We start from the raw sequence: 25186 nt of genomic DNA, 5'->3' as shown, positions 1-25186 counted from the left end.
CGTGATTTTTTCTACGCCAGTTGGGGTAACGCTATGCGGATTAGAAATTTTTAATTTTCTTTATTCTGTTTTATTTTAATTCAAAAGTACTTCAGAATGAATCTGAAAGATCGATTCATTAACAATGATTAATTTTAAATGCATCAAACATTAAAAAAATAAACAGAATCGTTTGAAATAATCCGCCGAAAAATGTTAACCCTAGCCTCATTACTGTTGGGAGAAAAAAAAACTGAAGCCTTACTCATTTGGCGGTGGGGAAAATGGAAGACTTTTTTGGCAGGAAAGTTAGTTTTTAATTAATAATTAAAATTCTAATTAAAAATTCGAAAAAAGGAACCCCAGGTGCACATTCCCAATCTCCAAGGTATACATGTACCAAATTTGGTAGCTGTAGGTCAAACGGTCTGGCCTGTAGAGCGCCAACACACACACACACACACACCTTGAGCTTTATTATAAGTATAGATATAGATAGATTTATGTTTTGTTAAAAATGCTGTATAAAATATTTTTTATAGGGCATACTTTTCCGTGACTATATGTCTAGAGAAGGCATACAAGTTAATTCAAAAGAAAATCTTAAATTAAAAGCTAAAATAGAGGAACATAAAAAAGTAATCTTTTGGAATAGGAAGAAAGAGTTCTTCTGGTAAAAACCACAAATCTTTTGGAAATCCTTTAGAAATCTTTTATCGAAATGCACAAATATTCGGCATGTTTGTAATTCCAACACATTTTCGAAAATCAGCTGCTGAAAAATAAAATGAATTTAATTTCGAGAGAGTCAATTTTCACTCCATTATGTTGCCAGAAAATCAAAGCCACCAGAGGTTGTTGTCCTTACTATTTCTTAACTTTAAAAAAAAATTGGCGAGCAATTTTGATTTTCCTGCAGTAGTTTGACGCTCTATGAAATAAAATTTTCTTGAAATTGAATTCTCGGATTTCGTAAACTTATGCTAGCTATCTCACTGACGTCATCTTATGAAGGAAAAAAAATACCTTCGGTTTTCTTCAAAAGTCTTTCAAACTTGGATATGACGGGCTTTTATCATTTATTTTCCCGCCTCCCACAGAAAAAAAAGAAAAAGAAAAATATCGAGATTTCCCCTCCTTACTGACATATTCTCAGGTTGGTTTTCGCTTTCTTGTGAAAAGAAAAATTGTGCGCCTCTATAGAAGTTTTTTATTTTTATTCATTTGATACTACCACCTGCGAGTCCCACATTGCTTTTCCTGTCCGTGAAACTGAGAGATTTATGCATCAGTTTTCCGTGAAGGAACAGAATGTATTGAGACAAGGGTGCGGAAAACGTTGCTTTGTTTCTACGCCTGGCAGGAAAATGGGTGGAATTTAGGAATAAAGTAGGTTTCGCACGCAGGATGTGTGAAACATTTTCTTTGAATAGAAAATGCCTCTTTGAGACAAAAATTCGTAGATTTATATCCCTCTTTCAGAACACCTCTGCATTGCTAAGACAAATGGATGCCCCCCCCAAGCAATTTATACGAGTAAATAAATGTACTTATGTATGTGTGATATATTTGCATACACTAAACAAAACCACCTGCACTGGTTACAAATCGTTACATTTCTTTTACAGTTCAATATCTGTCTACATTAATGTTATCAATTTTTATAAATATACTTTTAATTGCTTATTTTTTTATACTTTTGTAAATACCAAACATTTATTTTAATCTGTATTCTATTTCCCTTTTTTATAATTTTTTTAAATCATTAAATATATTATTTCTATTTAATAATTATTGCCAGCCAATACCAATGGGAGGAATTTAGGAATAAAGTAGGTTTCGCATGCAGGATGCGTGAAACTTTTTTCTTGAATAAGAAATGCATCGTTGAGACAAAAATTCGTAGATTTATATCCCTTTTTCAGAACACCTCTGCGATGCTAAGAGAAATGGATGCCCCCCCCCCCCACCGAACAATTTATACGAGTAAATAAATGTACTTATGTATGTGTGGTACATTTTGGGAAAACATATTCCTCCAACATACTAATATTCTAAAGGAAACCGACTACAATGATTACAAATAGTTATATTTCTTTTACAGTTCAATAGATGTCAACAGTAATGATATAAATCTTTATAAATATACTTATTATCGCTTATTTTCTTTTTAAACAGGGTGTCCATAAAAAAACTTCAGGGTTTTGATGCATTTTTTTAAATTCAATCATAAAATTAGGCTAATGTTATATATATGTTCTTAAAGGTTAATTTATCAAGATTTTTAATATATAGTTGATATCAATATGTGTCCCGTATGTGGCACGGCACACATCCAAACGGTATTCAATCTCTTTCCGTGTCCTGGTCAGCATGTCTAGAGAGATGTTTGCCACACTGGAGATTATCCTTTGCCTCAGATGGTTTACACTCTGAATTTTCGCTGCGTAAAGATTCTTGATATGTTCCCAGAAGAAAAAATCTAATGGGGTCAGATCCGGGCTTCTTGGAAGTCAAGGACCCTGCCTTTCCAATCCACTTGTTACCAAATCGAGTATCCGTACACGCAAACTGAAGTGAGGGGGTGCTTCCATCTTGCTGAAAGTAGACAGGACCCTTCTCCGCCTCAGTATCAACCAAATAGGGGAAAACATATTCCCCAAACATTTCACAGTAGGCATCACCATTTATAGAATTTTTCCTCAAAAATGGAGGGACCTATAACTTGATTATGCATAAGGTCACACCAAGCAATCAACTTCGGTGAGTCACACTGATGACGAACTCATGAGTCAGCTATGAACTCTACAATTGTATTGGTTCACAGTAACGCTTGCATTAAAGGTGGCCTCATCAATAAAAATCACATTTCTTTAAAAAATAATTATTAATATCTGTCATATCTAGAAAAGTAACAGCAAACTCTAGTCTCTTGTTTTTGTCTGTTGATTTAATTTCCTGTACAAGCTGTATCTTGTACGCTGTTTGTGAATCACCTTATGAATGGTTGATTTGGATATGCCCAAATGAAGACTGCGTCATCTCAACGATTTTTTCGGACTTCGATGATATGAAATATGGATTTTATTGACAATCTCTTCAGACACTCTAGGCCTACCAGACGACTTCCTTTTCAGCACACTTCCCGTTTCTTTAAACGCACGGAACCATTGACGAATGGTTTTGTCCGTAGTCACATTAGCACCATATTCATGCCGAAAGTTCCACTGTACAGTGGTAACCGATCCAATGTTTATAAGTCAGATAACATATTGAGCCTTTTGTTGTGGCGTCGCCATTTCACTGTACTATAGAATAAGTTTCTGCTACGTTACTTCAAGATCAATGGCGCACGAAGCTAACAAGTGTTGAAAAAACAAACGGAACGGAAGTAAAATTTGAGGTGCTACTGATTTTTTTTTAAAAAAATTCACTGATCTGACCAAACTCTTACCGTTGACTTGAAATGATTTTTTAAAAAGCGCGGGGTTCTTTTATGAGCCCCTTCTGTAAATACCAAATATTCCCTATGTTTCTATTCCCTTTGTTTTAAAGTTTTTCAAACCAATAACTATCTTACTTCTATTTAATAAATATTGCTACCCAGTGCCAATTTGAATAAATATATTAATATAATGCTCTATGGATAATATGCAATACATTTTAGCATTTTAGCTTTAAAAACTACTGATAGGAGGAATTCTGCGGCCTGATTGAAAAGTGTCGTATCGAAAATTGGAATATTTCACCCAATTCTTCTAAGGATTCACTACGTTTTTGGAACACTGGTAGGAAATATGGTTGAGTCCTGAGGGCCGTCATCGGCCACGGTACAACCCTGCCCATGAGAAGTATATCCTATCATCGATAAAAGGTAACCTACCCTTCCCTTCAAAGGTAATCCACCCTTTGTGTACCCACCAGGGTAGAAAAAGCGGTAGCTTCTCATCCCCATTTCTGAGGTGCCCCTCGGTGGGATTTATGCTTAATAAACTTTGTATTTTACTTAACATCTTGTATTATAAACTTCAAGATTTTTTGCATTAGTATATATCATACCGAAAACTATCTTTTTTTTGTTAGAGTCTTTTATGAAACTATAGTGATGTTTTGAATTTTATAAAAAAATTTTTTAACAAAAATGGAATTTGTGCTATGTTATTTATAAAACTTAACTAATTTTAAACAGTTTGTCAAAACACAATGCAAATCACCACAAATATTTGACAAAACTGTAACTCGGTAAAAACCATTAAAAGACTCACACACAAAACTGTGATTTCAATAGAATAAGTGCAATTTTAAAAGTATTTTCTAGATTTGTATACTATTTTTATATTTTAAGAGTATTACATATTGGGATATTATTATTATTATTAAACATTTATTATTACATATATATACATAAGAGTTTTTATATATTAAGATTGTAAGAGTACTGCACTGTTTTTTGTTTTTTTATGTACTTTTTAAAAAATAATCATGTATAAACTTATATAAACACTGTACTATTTTATTTTACCATTTTATTTCAGAAAAGGTGGGCGGAAGTGGCGTGTGCTTCAGCCGTAAGTTTATGATGTCAGTTCATTATAAGCATGCTATTGTTAATTAGCATGTATCTCTATCCGCATTACTGCATGAGCTTTACTGCTAATGAGCTTTCGTAGATGTTGTTTCTAGTTACTAGTACTTAATTCTTTCGTATAATTGTTTCTAGAGTTTACTAATTTTGAAAATATTTATTTGCAATTAAGGTTCTTTTCAGATTTAATTTTTTTTAAGTTTTTAAAAAAATATAAAATATACTTTATCTATATGTATATACTTTAATATACTTTTTTAATATACTTTATCTATATATTAAATATACTTTATCTATCTGCTAAAAAATAATTTTGCTAATGCATGATTTTCATGATTATCCATTGCAAGTGTAATTAATGCAAAGTAATTCTTTAATTTTGCTGTTACAAAGAAAGTTTTAATTTTTTATTTTTCTTAAATTAAAACTCTGTTTAAAATTTAAGCAAGGACAATTTTGGATGATCTCGTAATTTTTTAAGCATGGCCAAATGGCATAGATGACAATTGAACCAGCATACGTCTCTTTAAACCTTTCGTTTTTACCGTATAATTTGTGTGTCATTTGTCTTTTTCATCAAATATACAGAGTGCCTCAAAAAACTTGACAGCAGCTTTTGTTCCTTAAATATTGATCGCAGACATATACTGTAAATTACAAAGTTGAGAAAAGAAAAGGTGCAAATTGCTATGAAATCATTTAAAGTTTCAGGAGATTAAACTTTAAAAAATATAAAATTTAAATTTTTATACGGACCCGAGGCACATTTTATTCATTGGAAATTTTTTTGTACGGTTTCCGTATAAAAATTTAAATTTTGTATTTTTTAAAGTTTAATCTCCTGAAAATTTTAATCGATTTCATAACATTTTGAATCTTCTTTTAAGCTTCTTTTGCCTTCTTTTCAATATTTCCGGAATAAAAGCCGCGGTCAAGGTTTTTGAGACACCCTGTATAGTGGCGTAGAAATTCTTAATATACAATGTGTCAGAAGTTGATTATTATGAACAGAATAGGTTCAAAATACACAAGATTCTTTATTTCTGATTAATATCAGAAAATCAAAAAATTAAACCTCAGATTTTAATCGATTGTTATAAATATCAACTTTTTATGTATGATTACGATACTTTTAGGGACTCCTTCAAAGAATTTCGATTTATTTGGAATTCCCATCATGATTATGTGAGATTTCATGATTCATTCATTCTGTAGGAGACGACAAAAAGAAACTGGGAGGAATGGTCTCCGCAAAACTTTCTCTCATACTTTCTAATTAACTTGTCATTCGAACTTTTCCAATCCGAATCTCCAATTCGAATTTTTTGACGCTTTCTACTTTCTTTCTACTATGTACATGAGAAAGGAGAAACACGTTAGCACATAGCCTGTGTAATCATCTGCATTAAAACAAATACCTGTCCCAAGTTCTGATTAATAAAAAAAGTAAAAAAAAACAATAATTTCAACACTTATTTCATCGTGTCAAATCAACTAAAACAACAACAAAAAATACTCATTACAATCGAAGTGAAAGTAGCCGTTCCCCGTCCAAAATAAAATAAAGCAGATAGATTTATCGATGTTATTATCTAATAAGAATTGAATATCGAGAAAAGAAAAGGTGATGTTGTGTGGCTTCCTGTGATCCTGCTGTTGACAGCACATTGTTGAACTTTTGTGTCTCGTTGCTATTGGTAACGTGATGATGTCATTATGAAGTTGATTCTTCTCCTGAAGGGTTGTTATTAAACTAACGTCAACTGATAGGAGTACACCCTATTGTTCGTTCGAACGATAAATCCTGCGCTTAAACAGCCATCATCCTTTTCAAAACTTTTCTGCTGAGCTTTATTATAGGGAGACTGGAAATCGGTCGTGAAATAAATATAAGCTTTGAAATGACTCCATAAAACGAAACTCTGCCTACGACCTTTCTTACATGTACTTTTATCGCTGTCTATTACGAGCAGATTTACTACTATCTTTGGGTAATACCATCAGGTAATAGTCTTCTATTAATTTATTAGCCGCCTGGTTCCTCCTGATACCGAAATATAATACTACTGCCCGTTAAAATGTAGGTTGTAATTCTCGAATAGCCCTATTCACACATATCCCAGAGTTTTGAATCTTCAACTGAGACTTACTAGAAATGAATGATTCAAATATCTTGGATCTGCACACCGGCTGTATTAAAAGTAATCATTTTTTAGTTTTAATTCATGTTGGGCTTTAGCTCTCTATTTTGCTGATATAGATTTGTAGGAATTACATAAATAACACTTTAAATATTTCATTTAAAATTAACACAAAATCGACTTCGTACCACTTATATCAATGTATTATGATTACCTACCGGAAATCAGTGTGTTATGAAGAGCCATTCCTGCTTTAAACATTTTTATAGTGGAATTTCTTTAGAAAAAAATGAATTATTTTTTAATTGTTTCAGAATAATGATTCGCAAACACGAATTTAGACGAAATCTTTTCAAGAAGCTTCTAATTTATGTCATAATCAATGTTTATATGTAAAAGCGGTGATCTTTTGAAATTCCAAAAAACATGATACGAGGGGTGTTTTTTAATAGTCGTTTGAAAATAAGAACCAAACGAAAAAAAAATTTTTAAACCAAATTTATTTTTAGATTTTATATTTCTCTATTTTTCAGCATAGTTCCCAAATTTGTTTAAACACGTATCATACCTTACAACTAGATTTTGAATACCCTTTTCATAGAAACTTGCCGCCTGCTCCGAATACCAAGAGGTAACTTCAGTAAGATCTCTTCATCATCGTTGTAAGGGTTGCCGCCGAATTAATGTTTGAAAAAGCGGAAAAGATGAAAATAGCTCTGTGCAAGGTCTGGTCTGTAGAAGGGGGGAGTCTAAACTTCCCAGCCAAAAAAATTCAATAAAGTTTGGGTCTGAGTTTCGGTGTGAGTGCTTACATTGTCATGGAGTAGCAAAATTCTCTTTGTCAGTATGCCGCGTCTTTTGTTTTGAATCGCTCTGCGTAGCTTTCGCAGGTTTTGGGCGTAGCCTTCCGCATTGCATGAAGTTGGCCAACAAAAAACCATGCCTATTCCCCAACACGGATTCGATGATCTTGCGCTGAGACAGGGTCCGTTTGGGCTTGACCCTTACGGAAAAGTGTGTGTGTCTCCATGCCCTGTCGCTTCGATTCAGGAGTGACATGTGAAACTCACGTTCGTTACGATCCGACTCAACATGGCATCATCTTCTTCGTTATAATGAGTCAAAGAATTTTACGACCACTCAAATCTTTGTGGTCTCTGTGAGGTGTTAGATGATACAATGGGACCACAGTACTCACCTAGACACTTCAGGAAAGTCGTTTGAAAGAGTGCTTATGGTAAAGCATCTATTCTCAAGAATTGTCGTTTCAACTGAAGCCACCATATCTTCTGTGATGACTGATGGACGACCGGGGCATGACTCATCATGGACGTTGTCGCGCCTAGCTTTAAAGTGTTCGACGCACTTTGCCTTCACTCATGGCAGTGGCTCCGTAAACTTCACAGATCTGCTGGGGAATGTCTGCAGCAAGCATTTTCTTGCATACAAAAAAAAAAAAAACTATTACTGAACGTACCTCGCAGGGGGCGGGCGATACGATAATCTTGATAATTTTAAAGACACAGAACAGACCTACACAGCTGCAACTGAGCATAGTTGTTCCCAAAGAATACCGGGACATGACGTAAACACTTGTTGTGGCGCGCGCTACCTATTAGTGTATGCAACAGAACGGCCCTTACTTAAAAAACACGGCTCGTATTTGATAATTTCAAGTAAAAAAACCATACGAAACGATAAAAGAGTAAACACTGAAATTACTTATTTAAATTTTTTTTAGGATTTTGAAAGGCTTATTAATTTTTCAAATTTGAATACTCACTAATTTCGAAACCTGTCCAAAATATTTTAATTTTAGCAGAAATGCTCGGCAATCTACCAATAGTGCAAGACCTGTGGCTTTGGCTAATTTCACAGCGTTAAGTTACGGTATTTTACATATTCAGAAGATTGTTGAATGAAATTGTCTGTGATGGTCAATTTGTTGAAACAAAAAAAGATTCTAAAAAGGAGCTCATACAACAAATAAAAGCTTTGAATCATTATATTTATTCTACACTCCCAGCAATTAATTTTTTTAATTACTAAAGCAAATAAAAACAATTTTTAAAGACGCATTTATTGATTTTATGTAATATCGAAAATTATTTAAGGGAATGTTTTCAGGCAAAAAAAAGAGTTTCTTTTCAGTAATTGATATCTACTGAGAATCTTCATATGCTGAAATAACTAAAAAAATATATATTTAAATTAGTTTTAAAAGTTTACAATAACCCCTATTTTGCATGGGATGAAAATAATTTATTTTTATTTATCGATGAATTATTGGCGAAAAAAGTAATTTCAATTTAAAGCAAATACAAAAAAATTTAAATCCATATTTAGAAAATATTTTATGCTCATTGTAATGCAAAAATATTTCAAATTAAAGTTGAAAAATGACTGAAAGAACACTGATATTTTTTTTTTTTTAAAAAGTGCCTGATTTCGAAGTTTGGTATTTTTCAAAATAAAATTTTGTAATTTTATCAAAGCTACAGAGTTTATTAAAATGTATTTCAAAAATATATCTCATAAGTTATATATTAATATGAATGAATTTACGAAAATAATAAACAAAGTATAGAAATAAGCCAAGAAATTCTTGCAATTTATTACATAATTATCAATATTAATAACTTTTAATTCATTATATATGTATGAATCTTTTAGTAAACATGTTTTAGTGAAATAAATTCAATTTTTAAAATTCTTTTTTATTGGAATTGCTTTTAGAATTTCCAGATTTCTGAGTATACTTGCTTCACATTTTGATATTAGGTTTTAACTTCCTAGAAAATAGATTACGGTAACATTTATTTACTAATATTTGGCCTTTACACTAAGTTTATAAAAATGACATTATATTATTTTCGAAATTTCCTGTTTTAATGACTAATGTCATTTTTTTTTTTTTTTTGGAAAATAGTTTCGTGGAAAAGTTATTTGCAAAATATCTTAACTTTGTAATGATTTTGCTAAATATTAAATAAGCTCATTATATGTGATTTAAAGATTTTGCTTTATGTTTCGAAAATATTAAAGCACGGAATTCTGGAGGAATATTTTATGGAATATTTCGAAAATTAATTTAAAATGAATTAATTACTACACTGCGTTCATTCATAATATATGTAATTCTAATTCATTATATTGCATGAGTATAATCATTTTAAAATATGAAACAGAAAGTTTTTAAAATGTGTTTACTAAGAATTGTTGATTTTATTCTTATTTGTAACATATCCAATTCCTATTTCAGGAATATTTTAAAGTAGATGCAACCGAGCTCTTATTTATCGAAAATCTCTCTGTATATATTAATTTTTTTTCAAGAACCCTGAATTTTTATTTTTAAAATAATTTTTATTTCTCGAATAAAATTTCTACCTGTCGAACAATTTATTTCTACTTAACTTATGCATACCTATATCGAAATCAAAGTGACAATGAATTTCATTCATAAGAATTAATATAAATTGAATTAAAAAGAGACCTACCTTTCCTACGTTGGAGTGATATTTTTATTTTTAATTTAGTTTAACTTTAGATTTTTTATTAATAAACATGAACCCTAAATAAAATTCCTAAAATATGAAAGAAAGAAAGGTTTGACTTAGTAAAAAACTTAGACAGCGTAAAGAGAAAGAAAAAGTATAAAATTTAAACAATTGCGGTAGAAATGAATTTCAAAAATCGTGACTTGGTTATTAAATCCTTCGAAAGTGTTAGAGAATGTCGGAAAAGATTGAAATCCTTAAGCCCTAACAAGATCGAAGAGGTAATATTGGAATGGGTAAATATTATATAGCCTGGCTGTCAGGAGTTGGCGGTTTTGACGTAAGAATCACCTGATATTAGATGAGTCTATTTTGATATTTAAGGAGACGGACATGAATCAAAATTTGTCAGATCTAGCTACGTTTTGCTCATGCGCAGTAGATGATTTTCGATAAAGTAACTGAGAACAAAAGCTTAATCGGAAAAATCAGTTAAAATATTTTAGTTTAGGTACATTATGTTTGTGAAAAAAGAGTATTTATTCTATGAATTATAAAATATTATCACTACGGTATTTTTAATTGAATTATTATAATCATTAATAAATAAATTAAAGTATATTTGCTTGTTTATAATAGATTGAAATACTAGCTATTCAGTTTACTGGAACTGTTATATCCCACTTGACTGGTATAGTAAAATAATAATTGTTGATATTATAATTATTTGATGTGTATAATTATTTCTATATAATTTGTTAATGTAAGTAATTATTTTTAAAATTAAATTTGTAAGTAACAAACTCATTAGATAGTAAATTAATTTTTCTAAAGAATTTTGCTACTTGAGTTATTTTTTTCAAGATAAATATTTAAAAAATAAACATATATATTTTCGCAAAGTTACTAAAATAAAAGTCAATAATGGAATCATTAAGACGATAATAAAGTTAAAAATTTGTGAACTTCAACTAGCATTAACCAAAATATACACTTGGCTCTAAAATATACTCTGTGCCACGGTGGCTTGGTGGTAAGGCCTCAGCTTTGGAACCGGAGAGTTTCACATTCGAGACCTGATTCCACCGAAGAACCATCGTGTAAGCGGGTCTGGTGCACGTTAAATATATCGGAGTCAAATGTCCTCCCGCTGGTGTGGTGTGGTGCGGAATTTAGAAGAGGGGGCGCCAGCTCAGATGTCGTCCTCGTCATCTGACTGCGGTTCAAAATTATGAAGTCCGTCCTAAAATAGTCCTAGTGTTGCTTTAAAAAAATGAAACGTTAATATAACTGAACTGAATTGAATTAAAATATACACCGTGTAAGTTAGTAAAATACCTAATTCCGCCATTGTTCCTTCTGAGAATACGTCAATAATGCCTCGTTAAAGAAATGTAGAAAAAACGTGAGCCGATTTAAGTATAAATGTATTTATTACCACTTTATTATTTCTTCACAACCAGCTCTCCGTGTCATATTTTTCTCCCTCTTAGCAAATGGCCTCACCTATCCAACATCGAATATCAATTCTTTATTGAAAAAATACTGGCCAAGAATTTAATATTTCTATATATCGAAGTATCACAATGCTAAATTTTTTTCCCCAGAAATTTTCAGTTTAATTGATAAACATATTTTTAGAAAGCAGTTCGTTTCGATTTTTAAGTATAACGAAGCATCATTAGAAAATATCTGCTAATGTTTCGTTTTTTTTGTGTGTGCTTGCGAAAATAACCAAAATGTCTATCATTGCTTAATATAATGATGCTATTTATATTAACTCGTTGCTAGGTGAACAACCGCCTCTGTATTCGAGATGTCATTGTCAAATATATGTCCAACATATATTGTCCGATTGCCCCTGCCCAGTGTTAACATTTTTTCCAAAAGTCTTGCACTCCTTTATCTTTCTTGCTTGATAAGATGTCTTATGTCCAACCCTTTGCATTTTTAAAGCCCATAAAGTTTTATCCATTTATTTAAGCCTTGATTACATTTTATAGTCTCTCCTCATTTTCTCTTCGATGACTCTTTGAAAATGATACAATTTTTCCTATTGTTTGACGCAGCATGGTCAACATCATGACTGTTGCGCCAAAAAATCCCAAACAAATCAAATCAAAAATAATAATGATGAATCATTTATATTTCATAAAAATAACAGAATTATCACTAGCTGAATTTTATCCATAATTTGCTGTGTTATATATATCTATATATTATTATTACCTCTATTATTATATATTATACACATTTATTTTTAACCCTTGATTTTTGTTATCCTTTTCCGAAAATAACCGTAATATCCATTGCTATTTGTAGATATAGTGATATTAATTTCACAATCGACAGCTGCATCCTCAGTATGAGACGAACTAATCTTTGTAATAATCTGAAGCTGGTATCATGATTCGACGGTAAACCATGAGTGATGGAATCCATGGGGCTTTGTCGGTGCCCAGCCATATCTCAGGGATCTGACAGGATGAGTTTTATTGCAGTTGCTGCCCTGATATTAAGACCTTATTGAATTCCTTATAGGAAATATATGATTTATAATATATAGAAAGAAAGATATTATATATATTTCTTTCCTCCCAATAGATATATTTTTCTAAGGATTCGGTTCATTCATCTTATTATTTTCTGCCAGAATATGAATGTTATAGCGAAAATATTATTCTTTCAATGATTGCCATGCTTTTAGAAATCTTCTTTAACTAATTGTGTTTATTTAATGCATAAATTTTTCAATGTAATCTTGAAAATCATTAATGTTCAATAAAAGAAAATTACTAATCACTCATTAAAAAAAGAGTTCTTGTTGAACCAAAGAAATATCATAATGAGGCTTTCAATTTGATGATATGAATAATTTCCATTTGATAGTATAAAACAAAATGTTAATTAAAGTTAACCAACGATGAAAAAAATTAACTAGGTAGCGAGAGATGTCTAGTTTATCAAATTTTTTTAGCCATCGGTAATTCTGTTAAATTTCCAAACAAATTTAAATTGTGAATTATCGAGAATTCTTAAACACTGTAAATATAAAATAAATATTCAAGAATAAAACTTTAAAAAAAAATACTTCAAAATAACTTGTATTCTGAGCAAAACTAATGTAAAGAAGATTCTAAAATGTATAGCAAATTATAATAAATTCTTATGCATAAATAATTTTTCAAAATGGGAGCAATTGCAAAATATGCAATTAAATATGTGTTCTGTTCGTCAAATATTTTAGAAAATGGCTAAATAAACAACTCTTTGGTCAACGAATTGTGATTTAAGTTAAAATCATCCGTTAGTTATAACTATCTAACTAAAACTAAACTAAATTTAATAGCACGACAGCTCATGTGGGCCAAGGTCTACAGTACCCATATCTGAGGACCGAGGACCCTGGGGTGCAAGGACTATGTCCCGATTAGGTAGTCAGCCTAACGCAGAACCCCCAGTGTTTAGATTCTAAGCATGCTTGATCCTCAGTTTATCGACCCACTTAGGGGATGAAAGGCTGAGTCGACCTTGCCCAGCCCGAGGTTCCAACCTCGAACCTGTGCATTGGGAGCGCGAAGCGCTACCTCTACGAGTTATAACTATCAGTTAATTATTAAAAAAAAAAAAAAAGGTCTCGGTAGCAAAATTTCTTTCATATTCCACCCTTTTGATTTAATAATTATTACTGAAATATATACTGTTGTAATATATTATATTATATATTTTAACATTGAAGATACTCTAGTTTCTAGCATAAAACATTGAAATTTGAAATTCTGGGTGTTAAATGAGAATTCCCACATTTTTTTCTCACATTTCAAGGTATAATGATTGTTTGATAGTAATTCTTACTTTATATTAAAATGCCTAAAAAACAAGGCAATTGTTATTCATTTTTAAAAATATGAAAGTATATTCTATAATTCTTATTAATTTTTAAATTGAAAAGTTAAAAAACAAAAAAAAAAAAAAATAATGTAAATCGGTGGAGTAAGCAAACTTAAAACTTCACTCTTCCGAATTTTATCTATTTCTGTAAGAAGATATAGAATTTATATTTTAGATATGTAACAGTAGCGAAAAGCTTTAAGAATAATATGATTTCGCTTTATTTTCAGGATTTTCCATTTTTACAAAAGGATTCTAGGGAAGGAATAAGAAATCTGTAAAATGCAAGAGAAACAAAACATGTTTTTCAGTGTTGCTTCAGATTAATATATATGTTTTCTTTTCAAAGTGTATATTTGAAAGGTAAAACATCAAGACAATGTAGAAGATTCAATTTCACATTTCAAAGGAATCTCAATTTCAATCGCTAAAGAAACAAGTGAGAACCGATTATGATTACAGAAAAGTTTTGTGAGATCTTTAACCCTTTCTATGGCCGTGGGAAGTATCCTTCCCACCAAATTTATCAATATTTGTATGAAATTATGTAGGTTGGCATAAGTTCTGACAAATTTTTTTAGTAAGTCAGAAACTTAGATGCTTCAGTTCTTTATATCAGACAAAATGATGTGTCTTGATTTCTTACTTAATTATTAATTAACCAAATGAATTAATTAATCAAATTAAATTTATCTAATAAGCTAAATGAATCCCTTTTCTTATTCTAATTTCAAGCCTAAAAATATTTTAACATAATATGACTAGAAAAAAATGGCCCTTTAAAGGGTTAATTGATAAAAAAAAAAATCAGAGAAAAGAAATTCTGCACAAAGTACTAATTTATATTGTAGTAAATTTCAGAAAGATTATTTAATATTGTTTTTCCTGGAATACTGATAATGCAGTATCACTGGGTTGACAAAATACTTTACTAAAACAGGGACAAAAACTTTAAAATATTTCGGTAAATAAATTGTTATTTAATACTCTTTCTGGTAAAAACAGATAAAATATAAATGAAATTCTTAAAAATGATTTAAAATATCGTTTGGCAGAAATTTTAACATGCAAATCTACAGTATTGCGTTTTTTTGTTGTTGTTGTTTTTTTGTTTCAGGGTGTAGCAGGGGCAAATAAGCGTTACTAATGCGTTTGCGCAACAGCATTATTTTTAAAAAATGTATGTACAAAAATTTGCTTTGTTTATTGGAAGAAAAGAATCATGCAGTTTTTCTACCCATCACTAAGTAAAAGCTCTAAAAATAAAATTGCATTAGATTGTTTATTGTTTATATGTTAAGTTCAAAATTAAAGAAATTGGTGATTAAATTTGAGCACTGAAAAATCTGCTTTCTGTTCAGTTATGTGCTTTCTTCTCCTTTCTAAAAGGAAGTTAAAATGTCTCTCTTCATTCATGCTTTTGTTTCTACTTTTCTGGAGGAACAACTTATTACTAGAAAGGAAATAACAAAAGAAAAATCTTAGATATCAATGAGTTTTCATTTTTCGAGAGGACTGTTGAACCTCTAAGATTAAATAGACATCCGCTTTTGATTTGGTGGCGAGTTCTTTTCTTTGAAATCGATCGTATTTTTGTATACAAAAAAAATTGATTCTGTCATTAGGGTTGAGTCACAATTACCTGACATAAACGGGGACTGACAAAATAAGCTTAAATGAAAATGTCAGAAAGAGAAAAAGAAAAAGTCTTTTTTACTTACAATCTCCTACTTTAGACATAAAAACATTAAGGGTCTAATGTTTTTTTTTTCTGAATAAAAAGAAATATGACACAAAAATTGATTATATAAAAATTGATCATCCTTAAAAGCAGCATTAAAATGAATCCATGAAGACAAAACATATTCAAGGTTTTCTTTTCTGTAATAATTTGCTTCCCGGCGACACATCCATATTAAGATTCTTTTTCGTCACTCAATGCATTTAATTGCTTCAATAGTATTTAGTCCATTCTTTTCAAATGCTTCAATGAGTCTTCGTTTCATATGTTGCTCTTCAAATTAATCCTTTAAAACAATACATATATTTTTTTTTTTTCTTTTTCAGTTGTCATAATGAAACATTAATACAGAGACACATAACTAAAGTTCTTAATGATATAAAACACAAAAACATGTACAAAAAAATATTAACAGTGGTTTTCACTATCCTTGAGATCTGATCAGCTTGAAATTTCCTGCGACATTAATTATATACTCGCCCATATTTCTTTTGTCTGTTTGATTTTATTTCGTGTCTTTCTACCAACAGAGAAATAAATAACCACTCAAAAATCGGCATACTTTACGATAGTAAATTTTACTAAGTACGTTATTTCCGATTTAGAAATTTTCATCAACTCGGAACTCACGTTGGCTAAAATGGAATATCGGAAAACCGAACTTTAATGCCCGTAGAACATAAATTTGGTTTGATCTGGATTGATTTTTTTTATGTACAAAAGTCAGTTTTGAATAAGCTTTGCCAGACATGAGGTTAATATATGTACGTAAAAAAATAACATGAAAAGGATTATTGATTTATATAAAGTAAACACTAATTCAATAATTACTAAGAATTTGTTTATTTACTTATTTATTTTTGTTCTTTGTTTTTAGATAATTTTTAAATTTAAAGTCCCTTTATTTTGAAATACCTTAGAGTTTAGATGGCTTTCAATTGTGCTTAACAATATACCCATTTTTTAATAGTTATTTTAATGAAAAAAACTTAAATTATCAAAACCAGGTGGTGATTAACAATTAGGTGATATTAAATTTTGGAATTTCTGGTGCAGTGCTACGGCAAAGGCATTAAAACATATAACGCGACTTAACGCTGGAAAACTAAATAAATTTTAATTCATCATTTTACAAACCCTCCCTATAAAACAGAGAAATCTTAAATAATCATAAAAGTACTGAAAATTCCACCTTCGGTGCTAAAAAATTCACTAAGAAAGTATAATCGGAAAATAAGTTGAATTTTTCAAAATTATTCTTTCGTGGCCCTTAAAAATATAAATTATTAATCTCTGCATAAGTTTATAAGAAACGTTTACAAAAGTGCATACATATTTATTTTACTAACGAAACATATATAACAAATATGAATAATTTTTTAGCAGAATTTTAAATCAATAGCTTTGTGCTGCCATCTATTGCAGCCATTTCAATATAATCGATAATGCTTCTAAGAATGCATTTTCCTATTCCTGTGTTAAGTAATTTATTATTGTTTTAACCAGAAAATTAAATTATTTTGTTATTTATGTTGAACTATTCATTAAGTTATATTATAACTTTTTCATCACAGATTTACAGCCTACTCTAAGAAGAATCTTTAAAAAAATTATTTAAAATTTTTAATTTGAATATTTTTTTCATCTCTAGCTATAAACTTTTGAATTATTACTTTTTAAAAGTTCTATTAATAAAATACTTGATGTATTTTATCAAAGGTTAATGAGAAATTCAAGCTGTTTCATAAAATAAAAATGGTCAAAATTTAAACCAATAGCTTAAGTAACTGTAAAATGTAAATACGGAAAGCTAAGAAATAAATAAAATATATTCTTATCAATTTCTTTCACAGTATGCTATCCCAAAAATAAATTAATCGTAATATTCCTGATAATATAATATTCAAATATTTTTATCTTAAAATGTATTAAAAACAAGGTTTAATCGCGTGATTATAATTTGAAAACTGGTGACAGCCTGGGTCATATTATCAAACAAGCATGTAGGTAATTGTCTGTGAGTCCTGAACCATCGTGATAATTATTTATTATTTTCCCGTCAATTCAATTTTACCCTTTCATTTGATTTATAGCAACAACTATGTAATCCAGTTTATTTAAATTAAAATCAAGTGTATTTTATATTCTCAAGAAATTGTTCGCCTTTTTTTCAAATTTGTTAGTAGATAAATGTACTCCAATTTGTTTTTCAGCCGTCCTACGAACTCTACGTCAACAATAATGACAATATTTTTTTTTTTATTAAAAGTGTTTTATAATGTTTTTACTGTTTTATTTAAAATTACCATTAAAATGTGGTTTTATTTTCTATATGCGATGCTTCGATCCAATTCTTTTAAAAATAACATGCTATTTTTTTCAGTTTTTTCATCTTAATTATTAGACAAAAATTGCTATTAAAGATATTTAACTAAAGCAATAAAAAAATTCTGGTTCTGAAATTGGGAAGCGGAAAAATGTCTCTTAAAACAGCACTAAGAGCCCCTACAGAGCTTATCTCAGTCCTTTAGACAATCAATAAACGATAAAATTTAGTTATATTTCATATGTCCTAAAAATATAGAGCAATTAATTTTTTTTAATTCCTATTTTAGTATAATTTATATGTATGATATTAAAGTAGTCAAACTGATTTCAGATTCTTCCTCGCAAATTTGTCCTGATTGTACAAACTTTTTCAGAAAAAAGTAACAACAGATATCTCAGCATATAAAGGTATAAGACTTTTCTGCATATACAAACTTCCATCTTTGTTCAATCTGCTCGTTAACGCTCGTCTAAAAGTGAATTTCAAGTAAGATTTGCAGTAAATGAACACCACCATTTATCGTTCTTTACAGATCATAATTAAAAGTAAAAATGAGTTTTACTTTTTAGTTAAATTTTTTTGAAGAGTTATTTCTGACAACAAAAAAAAGGAATATCCAATAAAATTTGCGTTTTTGTCAAGGCTACGAGAATAGAAACCAAAACTCATACACATCCAATGAGAGATTCAGAAGAAATATATAAATAAATAAAAATAAAGATATAATAAAAAACGGCAAAAACGTCGGCGAACTTTGAATAGAAGTGAAAAAAGAGATCAATGCTTCATGCCGATTCTGTTTTGATTGCAGCTCCAGAATCTCTAAATTCTATGGGCGAAATGGGTCGCTTTCTTCTTCAAATATACCAACCCATCAGCTGTGTTCATAGTGGCTTTTCATGGGCAGCACGAAGAATCGCCTCGCGTTTCCGTTGCTTATTGGTCATTTCCTATCTTTTTTTTTTTTTTGCATTACAATTGTTTTCTATCGTTTACACTGAGCATCGGACTCCCACAGTGACGCAGTAAGTAAAGAAAGCAAAGTCGAAAAATTGAAAAAAAAAATTCGATTGAAAATGAAAATTTAATTTTAAAAAATAAGTTCAAATTGTGCTAAACTTCGGCACCCTAGTGGACGAGCAGCTACTGGCATAATCAAATATTTAAATCTATAATTGATAATTATTAATGCAACAAGTGAAATGCTTCATTGTAAACAATTTCGATGCATTTGTAAAAATCGAAAAAAAAAAATATGTATTTGAATAATAAAGATAATAAAGAAAGACACCATGTTATATTCTTTCAAAAAATGCCACATTAATTATAGTTATTTACAACAACATCAAATTTCAGTTATTATTTCTTTAAATTAATTGATTTCGTATTGCTTAGTTTTTCCATAGTTCGATCACTATCAGAATTAAGACTCCATCCCAAGTAAAGAATGTCCCAAAATGCACTCAAGATTTGAATTTGCCACCAGTGGTGCAATAAAGTGTTGGCAACTCTGTTAAAATAACCATTTGACACCTGATAGTTCAGGGTTAGTAAAAAGAAATTTTACACGATAGAACAACGTGCTAACGCAAGACTTGAATTAAATAAAAAAACACAGTTTTTTCATTAAATTTTTATGCTTTTATTGAATCGTAAAGTATACAGGATAGGCTTAATTATGAAATCTCACATAGAGCAAATTGCCTCTACGGCTTTCCTGGCACATATGCACTCTTTTGTCAAAATTTTCCCTGGCCATTTTGCATAAATGTGACTGAATTTCGTAGATGCAGCGTTGGATTTCCTCTTTCAATGTACGTGAGCTTGTTGACATAGACATTTAACTTCAAATAACTCCATAAAAAGAGATTCATTGATGTTAAATCACACGATCTAGGAGGCCAATTGACAAAGTTTTGAATTGCAGCCGCCAGACTTTCTTTATTTTTGAAATATTATTCAACAATGGAAAAACGTTCTGTCGTGTAACGCTCCGTTTTTTCTAACCCTAAACTATTTGCTGTCAAATTGTTTTTTCAGTAGGGTTTCCAACGCTTTACTGCACGAATGGTGGCAAATTCAAATTTTGCGTTAATTTTGGGACACCCTTTACATCTGCACATAACTTCCAAAGAGGATTTTATCCAAATTAGGCAGTAGGCTCTTTTACAAAGAGCCCTAAAGGAAAATCTCTAAAACACAATGTATATAACTGGAAAAAGAATAATCAAAGGTACTTCATTCTAGAATTTTCACTTTTCAACTTTTATACATTTACTTCTTATTTCTTTTTCCTATATAAAGAAACGAACTCTGAATAAAATCAAAACCAATCTAGAACTAATTTTCTTTGTACCAAAAAGAAACATTCCCAAAAGCGAAGAGGAGAATAGAGAGTTTTTTTTATTAGAAATACACCTCTGCCTTCAGGCACAAATGAAAATAAATGAAACATTTCCGATTGGAAAGTTAGTCAGTTCTCGGTCGAGTTATTAGTCTTTTAAAAAATCGATGATTTTAAAGGAAGGATGAGAAATGTCACGTCTTATCTATCTATCGAGTTCTATCTGGAAAGATTTTTCAAAATTTGTAATGGGACTTTTTAAAATGTTTTGGTTCATTAAAATTACTTCTGAAACAACAATTAATATTTTTTTAGAATACTAAAATATATTTCTTGGGAATAGTGAATGTCCTTGTCTTTAAATTCTTAGACCAACTAACTTGCTAAAGCACACTTTATTTTTGTATAAGATATCCCATAATGGAGTTGTAATTTTTAATTGTGTATCCTTTTGCACTCACTTTGAACCGATTTATGAAATCATATTATCAAAATATAATGTATATGACATGTGATATGTGGGGAAAGCGTCTACGTTGCCAAATATATGATTTGTAGCCTTCAGTATGCATTACTTGCAAAATATATGGATGAAGAAACAAATAAAAATAACAGATATTTTTCATTGAATATTATATATCTAATGACCAAAGAGTAGAGTTTTAATAGTTTTTTAAATAAGAAAAAGTTTTTTATAAAATCATCCATTAAGTCTTTAGATTATTTTTGTTAGTCTTAGGATTCGAAAAATCCATTTTTGGAATTATGTATGTCTGTCGGTCAACCTGTATGTGAACGTAATTACTCAAAAATGGAACAAGGTAAATAAATTTAATATGTGGTTTTTGCAGCATAATTTCGAATTTGCATCACATTTTGGACCAGTCTCTCAAAGAATAATATGTCTATCGGTCCATACCTTTAGCATCTCGAAAAAACACAACAAACTATGTGGGTTAAATTTAGCACATGATTTTATCACCAGATTTGAAATCTGTATCAAATTTTAAAGAAATGCTGCTCTAAGGATTTGGTTGTATGTTGATCTATACGTTCTTGTATATGTGAATGCTGCAACTCAAAACTGCAACAAGATAATTAAATGAAATTTCCCATGTGGTCATGATTCCAATATTGTAGATGTATATCAAATTTTGGATCCAACTGTTAAAGATAAGACGCAAAAATGCTTATTCTATCTTTCAACTATATTATAGAACACAAAATGCACTATATACCCTAATTAATGATTTATGAAATAAATATTTGTATATCAATTTTACTGTCAACTTAACAACACTTCCACTGATATATATATATATAAAAAAAGAAAGTTAAGGCCATTTAGCTATTGCATTTATAAAAATAATCGCTTTGTTTAGGCACTAGAAAATGTTGGGTATAAATGTTTTGATCCAAGAATATAAGAACGGATAGAAACGATAGCAGGACTTATGGTAATACTTCCTGAGAAGTGCAGTGGCCTGTTGGTAAGGTCTCTGCTTCGGAACCGGAGGGTTTCAGGTTCGAGACCCAATCCCACCGAAGAAACGTCATAAAAACATGTGCACTTTAAATCCGTCGGGGTCAAATGCCCCCCCCCCGATAGTGTGATGTGGAAGTTTGGAAAGGGTCAACTCAGGTGTCGTCCTCGTCATTTGACCGAGGTTCAAAATTACGAGGTCCGTCCCAAAATAGTCTTAGTGTTGCTTTATAAACGGGGCGTTAATATAACTAAACTGAATCCTGGCAAGTGCAGAAGTAGATTTTTGTCTTGTGGAAGGAGAGGACATCCATCTTCTTTCTCATCTTCCTTTTTTTTTAAAAAATAAATATTTTTGTGTTCTAAACATACAAAATAGAAACTGATAGAATAACTAAGAATAACTAAAAATAGTCAAAGAGTGAGACCTCAAAATTTTTGTGAATATCTACAATTAAGACCAACCTGAGATGGAAAGAAAAAAATTATTTTCGGAGTTGCGCCGATCAAAAGCGCTATTCGAAAAAGCTAGAAGAATGAAACTTAACATGTGATGTTTACGCCAAAACTGTGCAGACGAAATCCGTCAATAAGACTGCCCGCCCACATGCAGATGAAAATGATATCTCAAACACGCAGTAAATCCAGATAAATGAGTATCTTTACACCAGACTTCAGATCCGAATTCAGTAGACTATTTCTCCATGTGAATCGAATGATTCAAAAATGCATAGAATTTTTTAAAACTGAAATTTCGTATTTCTTCTTGATACTGAAATTGCAGACCTGATTTTGTCCCTTATCGATCCATGAAAGTAAGTTCAAAATGGATACTCAATTCTTTTCGCTAGAGGACGAGGCTAATAATAAAAACGTTCCGTATCGAGGAAGCGCGAATATCGAATATCCATATCGATATAGAAATATAGAAATGTTCATACGATAGAAATGTTCCATATAGAAATGTTCATAGGATGATAATTCTGTCCAATTTCCATGGAGGAACGGGATAAATCTTTTTTGGATCGGAGTAAGATATTTCAGACCGAATAATGCTTTGAAAAATTGACCGAGTAATGCTTTGAATTAAATCTTTTGAAAATTTTAATCTACGATTATATTTGTTTAGTTATATTAAGGTCCCGTTGTAAAGCAACACTAGGGCTATTTAGGGACGGACATCGTAATTTTGAACCGCGGTCAGATGACGACGGCACCTGAGTTGGCACACCCTTTCCAAACTTCCACATCACACCAGCGGGAGGATGTTTGGCACTAACGGATTTAACGTGCAACAGACCCCCTTACACGATGGTTCTTCGGTGGAATCCAGTCTCGAACCTGAAACCCTATGGCTCACGAGCCGAGACCACCAGGTCACCGCGGTCCCATTACGGTTATAAGAAAGACACTAATCAGGTATTAAAATATTTTGGACCATACACCCAAAAGCAAAAATAAGCCAGGTTCCGGAAAAGTTTCTAGTATATTCTGTGATAAATACATTTTTGTATTATTGTCATTATAGTTACGAAAGAGTTTATTAGCATGCAATCTATGTTGATTAAACGTTGGTATGTTCTTAATACAAAAAATCCCCATAGAACCGAATGTGTATTTTAGGCACCTCAATTGGAACTAAATTTTGTCACAGAACTATATTTGAAGTCACAAATTCTCATATGAAATTTCATGTGTTTGAGTCATTGCATTTCTGAGTTACATGCTTGCGAAAGTACAGAACGACAACTCCGTGATAGATTTGATATTTATTTACACTTTAGATATTAAATCTGTGTACAAAATTTTATTATTCTAGTTTTCTTCATTTTCTCGTTACGATATTAACTTATATTGGGACGTACAGACTTTCTCTGAATGGATTTCATTCAAAATTTGATAGAAGTCGAACATAAAGGCTATGCATCAAATTTATCCGTCAGTTACCGTCATAGAGACAGGTGGATGGGAAGATATATTCCAAAAAATGTATTTTTTACATTCAAGTTGATGTAGATTTTTTACATTCAAGATTCGTCAAAACGATTACAATACGTTTTCTTTGTATACTTCGTATGCAAGGAAATAAAAAGGGCTTAATATTTTGAAGGGCAAATTGATTTTATACTACAATAAAACTGATTATTTAAAATCTTTTAACCCTTTGCAGTCGGATGGCTCCTCTCATACACCCTATCAGACGAGGCATCATTTTGACATTTTTTTAATGTGATTATTAAATATATCCTATAGAATATTAATAAGATATAGATTAATTTTTCGGGGAAATTCAACTTAAATCAATTATATAAACTTAATTTTCGGAGTAATAAACAAGTCCTTGTATTAGGTGAATAATTATTACTTTACGAATTACTTTCCAAGTGCAAATGGTTAATATCGCAATCGATCGTCCATTTACTATCATCATATCCCTCTTATAACAACAGAAAAAAAGGGGCGGAATTAAGATTCCGTGACGTCATGATGTGTTAAAGTCATTCAGACTGTTGCCATCTGTTGGAACTGAATCTGGAATCTGAATCTGTTGGTAGAAAGTGTTAAGGGTGAGAATCGATTTTAATTTAACAATCAAGTCCACGTTGTGCGAAATAATTAGTTTTTTTATTTAATATTACAAGTAACCAAATAGTTTTTTTTTAAAGATTAATACCATGCATTCGATATTAGCGTGCTGAATCTAATCATCTCCGCTTATAATTAGAAAATATATCCATTCCTTATTAAAATAAATCATGTTCGGAATACTTTTTTTCTTCTTTTTTGCTGGTAAGACGTATAAATATTAATAATTAACTTGATGATTATTGGTGCAGTTAGCTTTCTAATGAATTTCCACCTCAATTGTTATTAGATTAAAACTCGCGGTAATTTCGGAATAATTTATTCAAAAAAAATATATATAACTGAAAAAGAAGTATGTTTCAAGAGTGAGCTTTTTTTTTTGCTTATCAGAGAGTCTTTCAATTAGATATTCGTAAAGCAGTAATTTATGCATTCAAGAAAGTTAATTAATAATGTTTGCACTTGGTCTTCCGAAATATCTTCAATATCACAACTGATACATTTTCATTTCAAAATTAGCACTTGCAGGAACGAGCTTCTTTAATATTTTTTGTCTTATGATTGATAAAAATGATATCTACAAGGGAACGGGTTGAACGATTCGCGT

The 25186-nt window shown here is 30.6% G+C and overlaps 1 protein-coding gene across 4 annotated transcripts in view; it reads left to right on the top strand.

Moving 5' to 3' along the window:
* Positions 1 to 25186, top strand: part of LOC129957213 (high affinity cAMP-specific and IBMX-insensitive 3',5'-cyclic phosphodiesterase 8B-like) — a 517725-nt gene that overhangs the window by 340987 nt on the left and 151552 nt on the right. For 3 of the 4 annotated variants that reach the window (XM_056069465.1, XM_056069448.1, XM_056069440.1), the window contains exon 2: positions 4515 to 4547. The exons of the other annotated variant lie outside the window; for it this stretch is intronic. In XM_056069465.1, the coding sequence (XP_055925440.1) occupies positions 4515 to 4547 (33 nt within the window). The remainder of the gene's footprint in view (positions 1 to 4514; positions 4548 to 25186) is intronic. 4 annotated transcript variants of the gene reach the window in all.

This window comes from Argiope bruennichi, chromosome 2 (assembly GCF_947563725.1).
Source record: "Argiope bruennichi chromosome 2, qqArgBrue1.1, whole genome shotgun sequence".
Lineage (NCBI taxonomy): Eukaryota > Metazoa > Arthropoda > Arachnida > Araneae > Araneidae > Argiope > Argiope bruennichi.
Note: the sequence above shows the minus strand (reverse complement) of the source record. Positions and strands in the feature narration are given on the sequence as shown.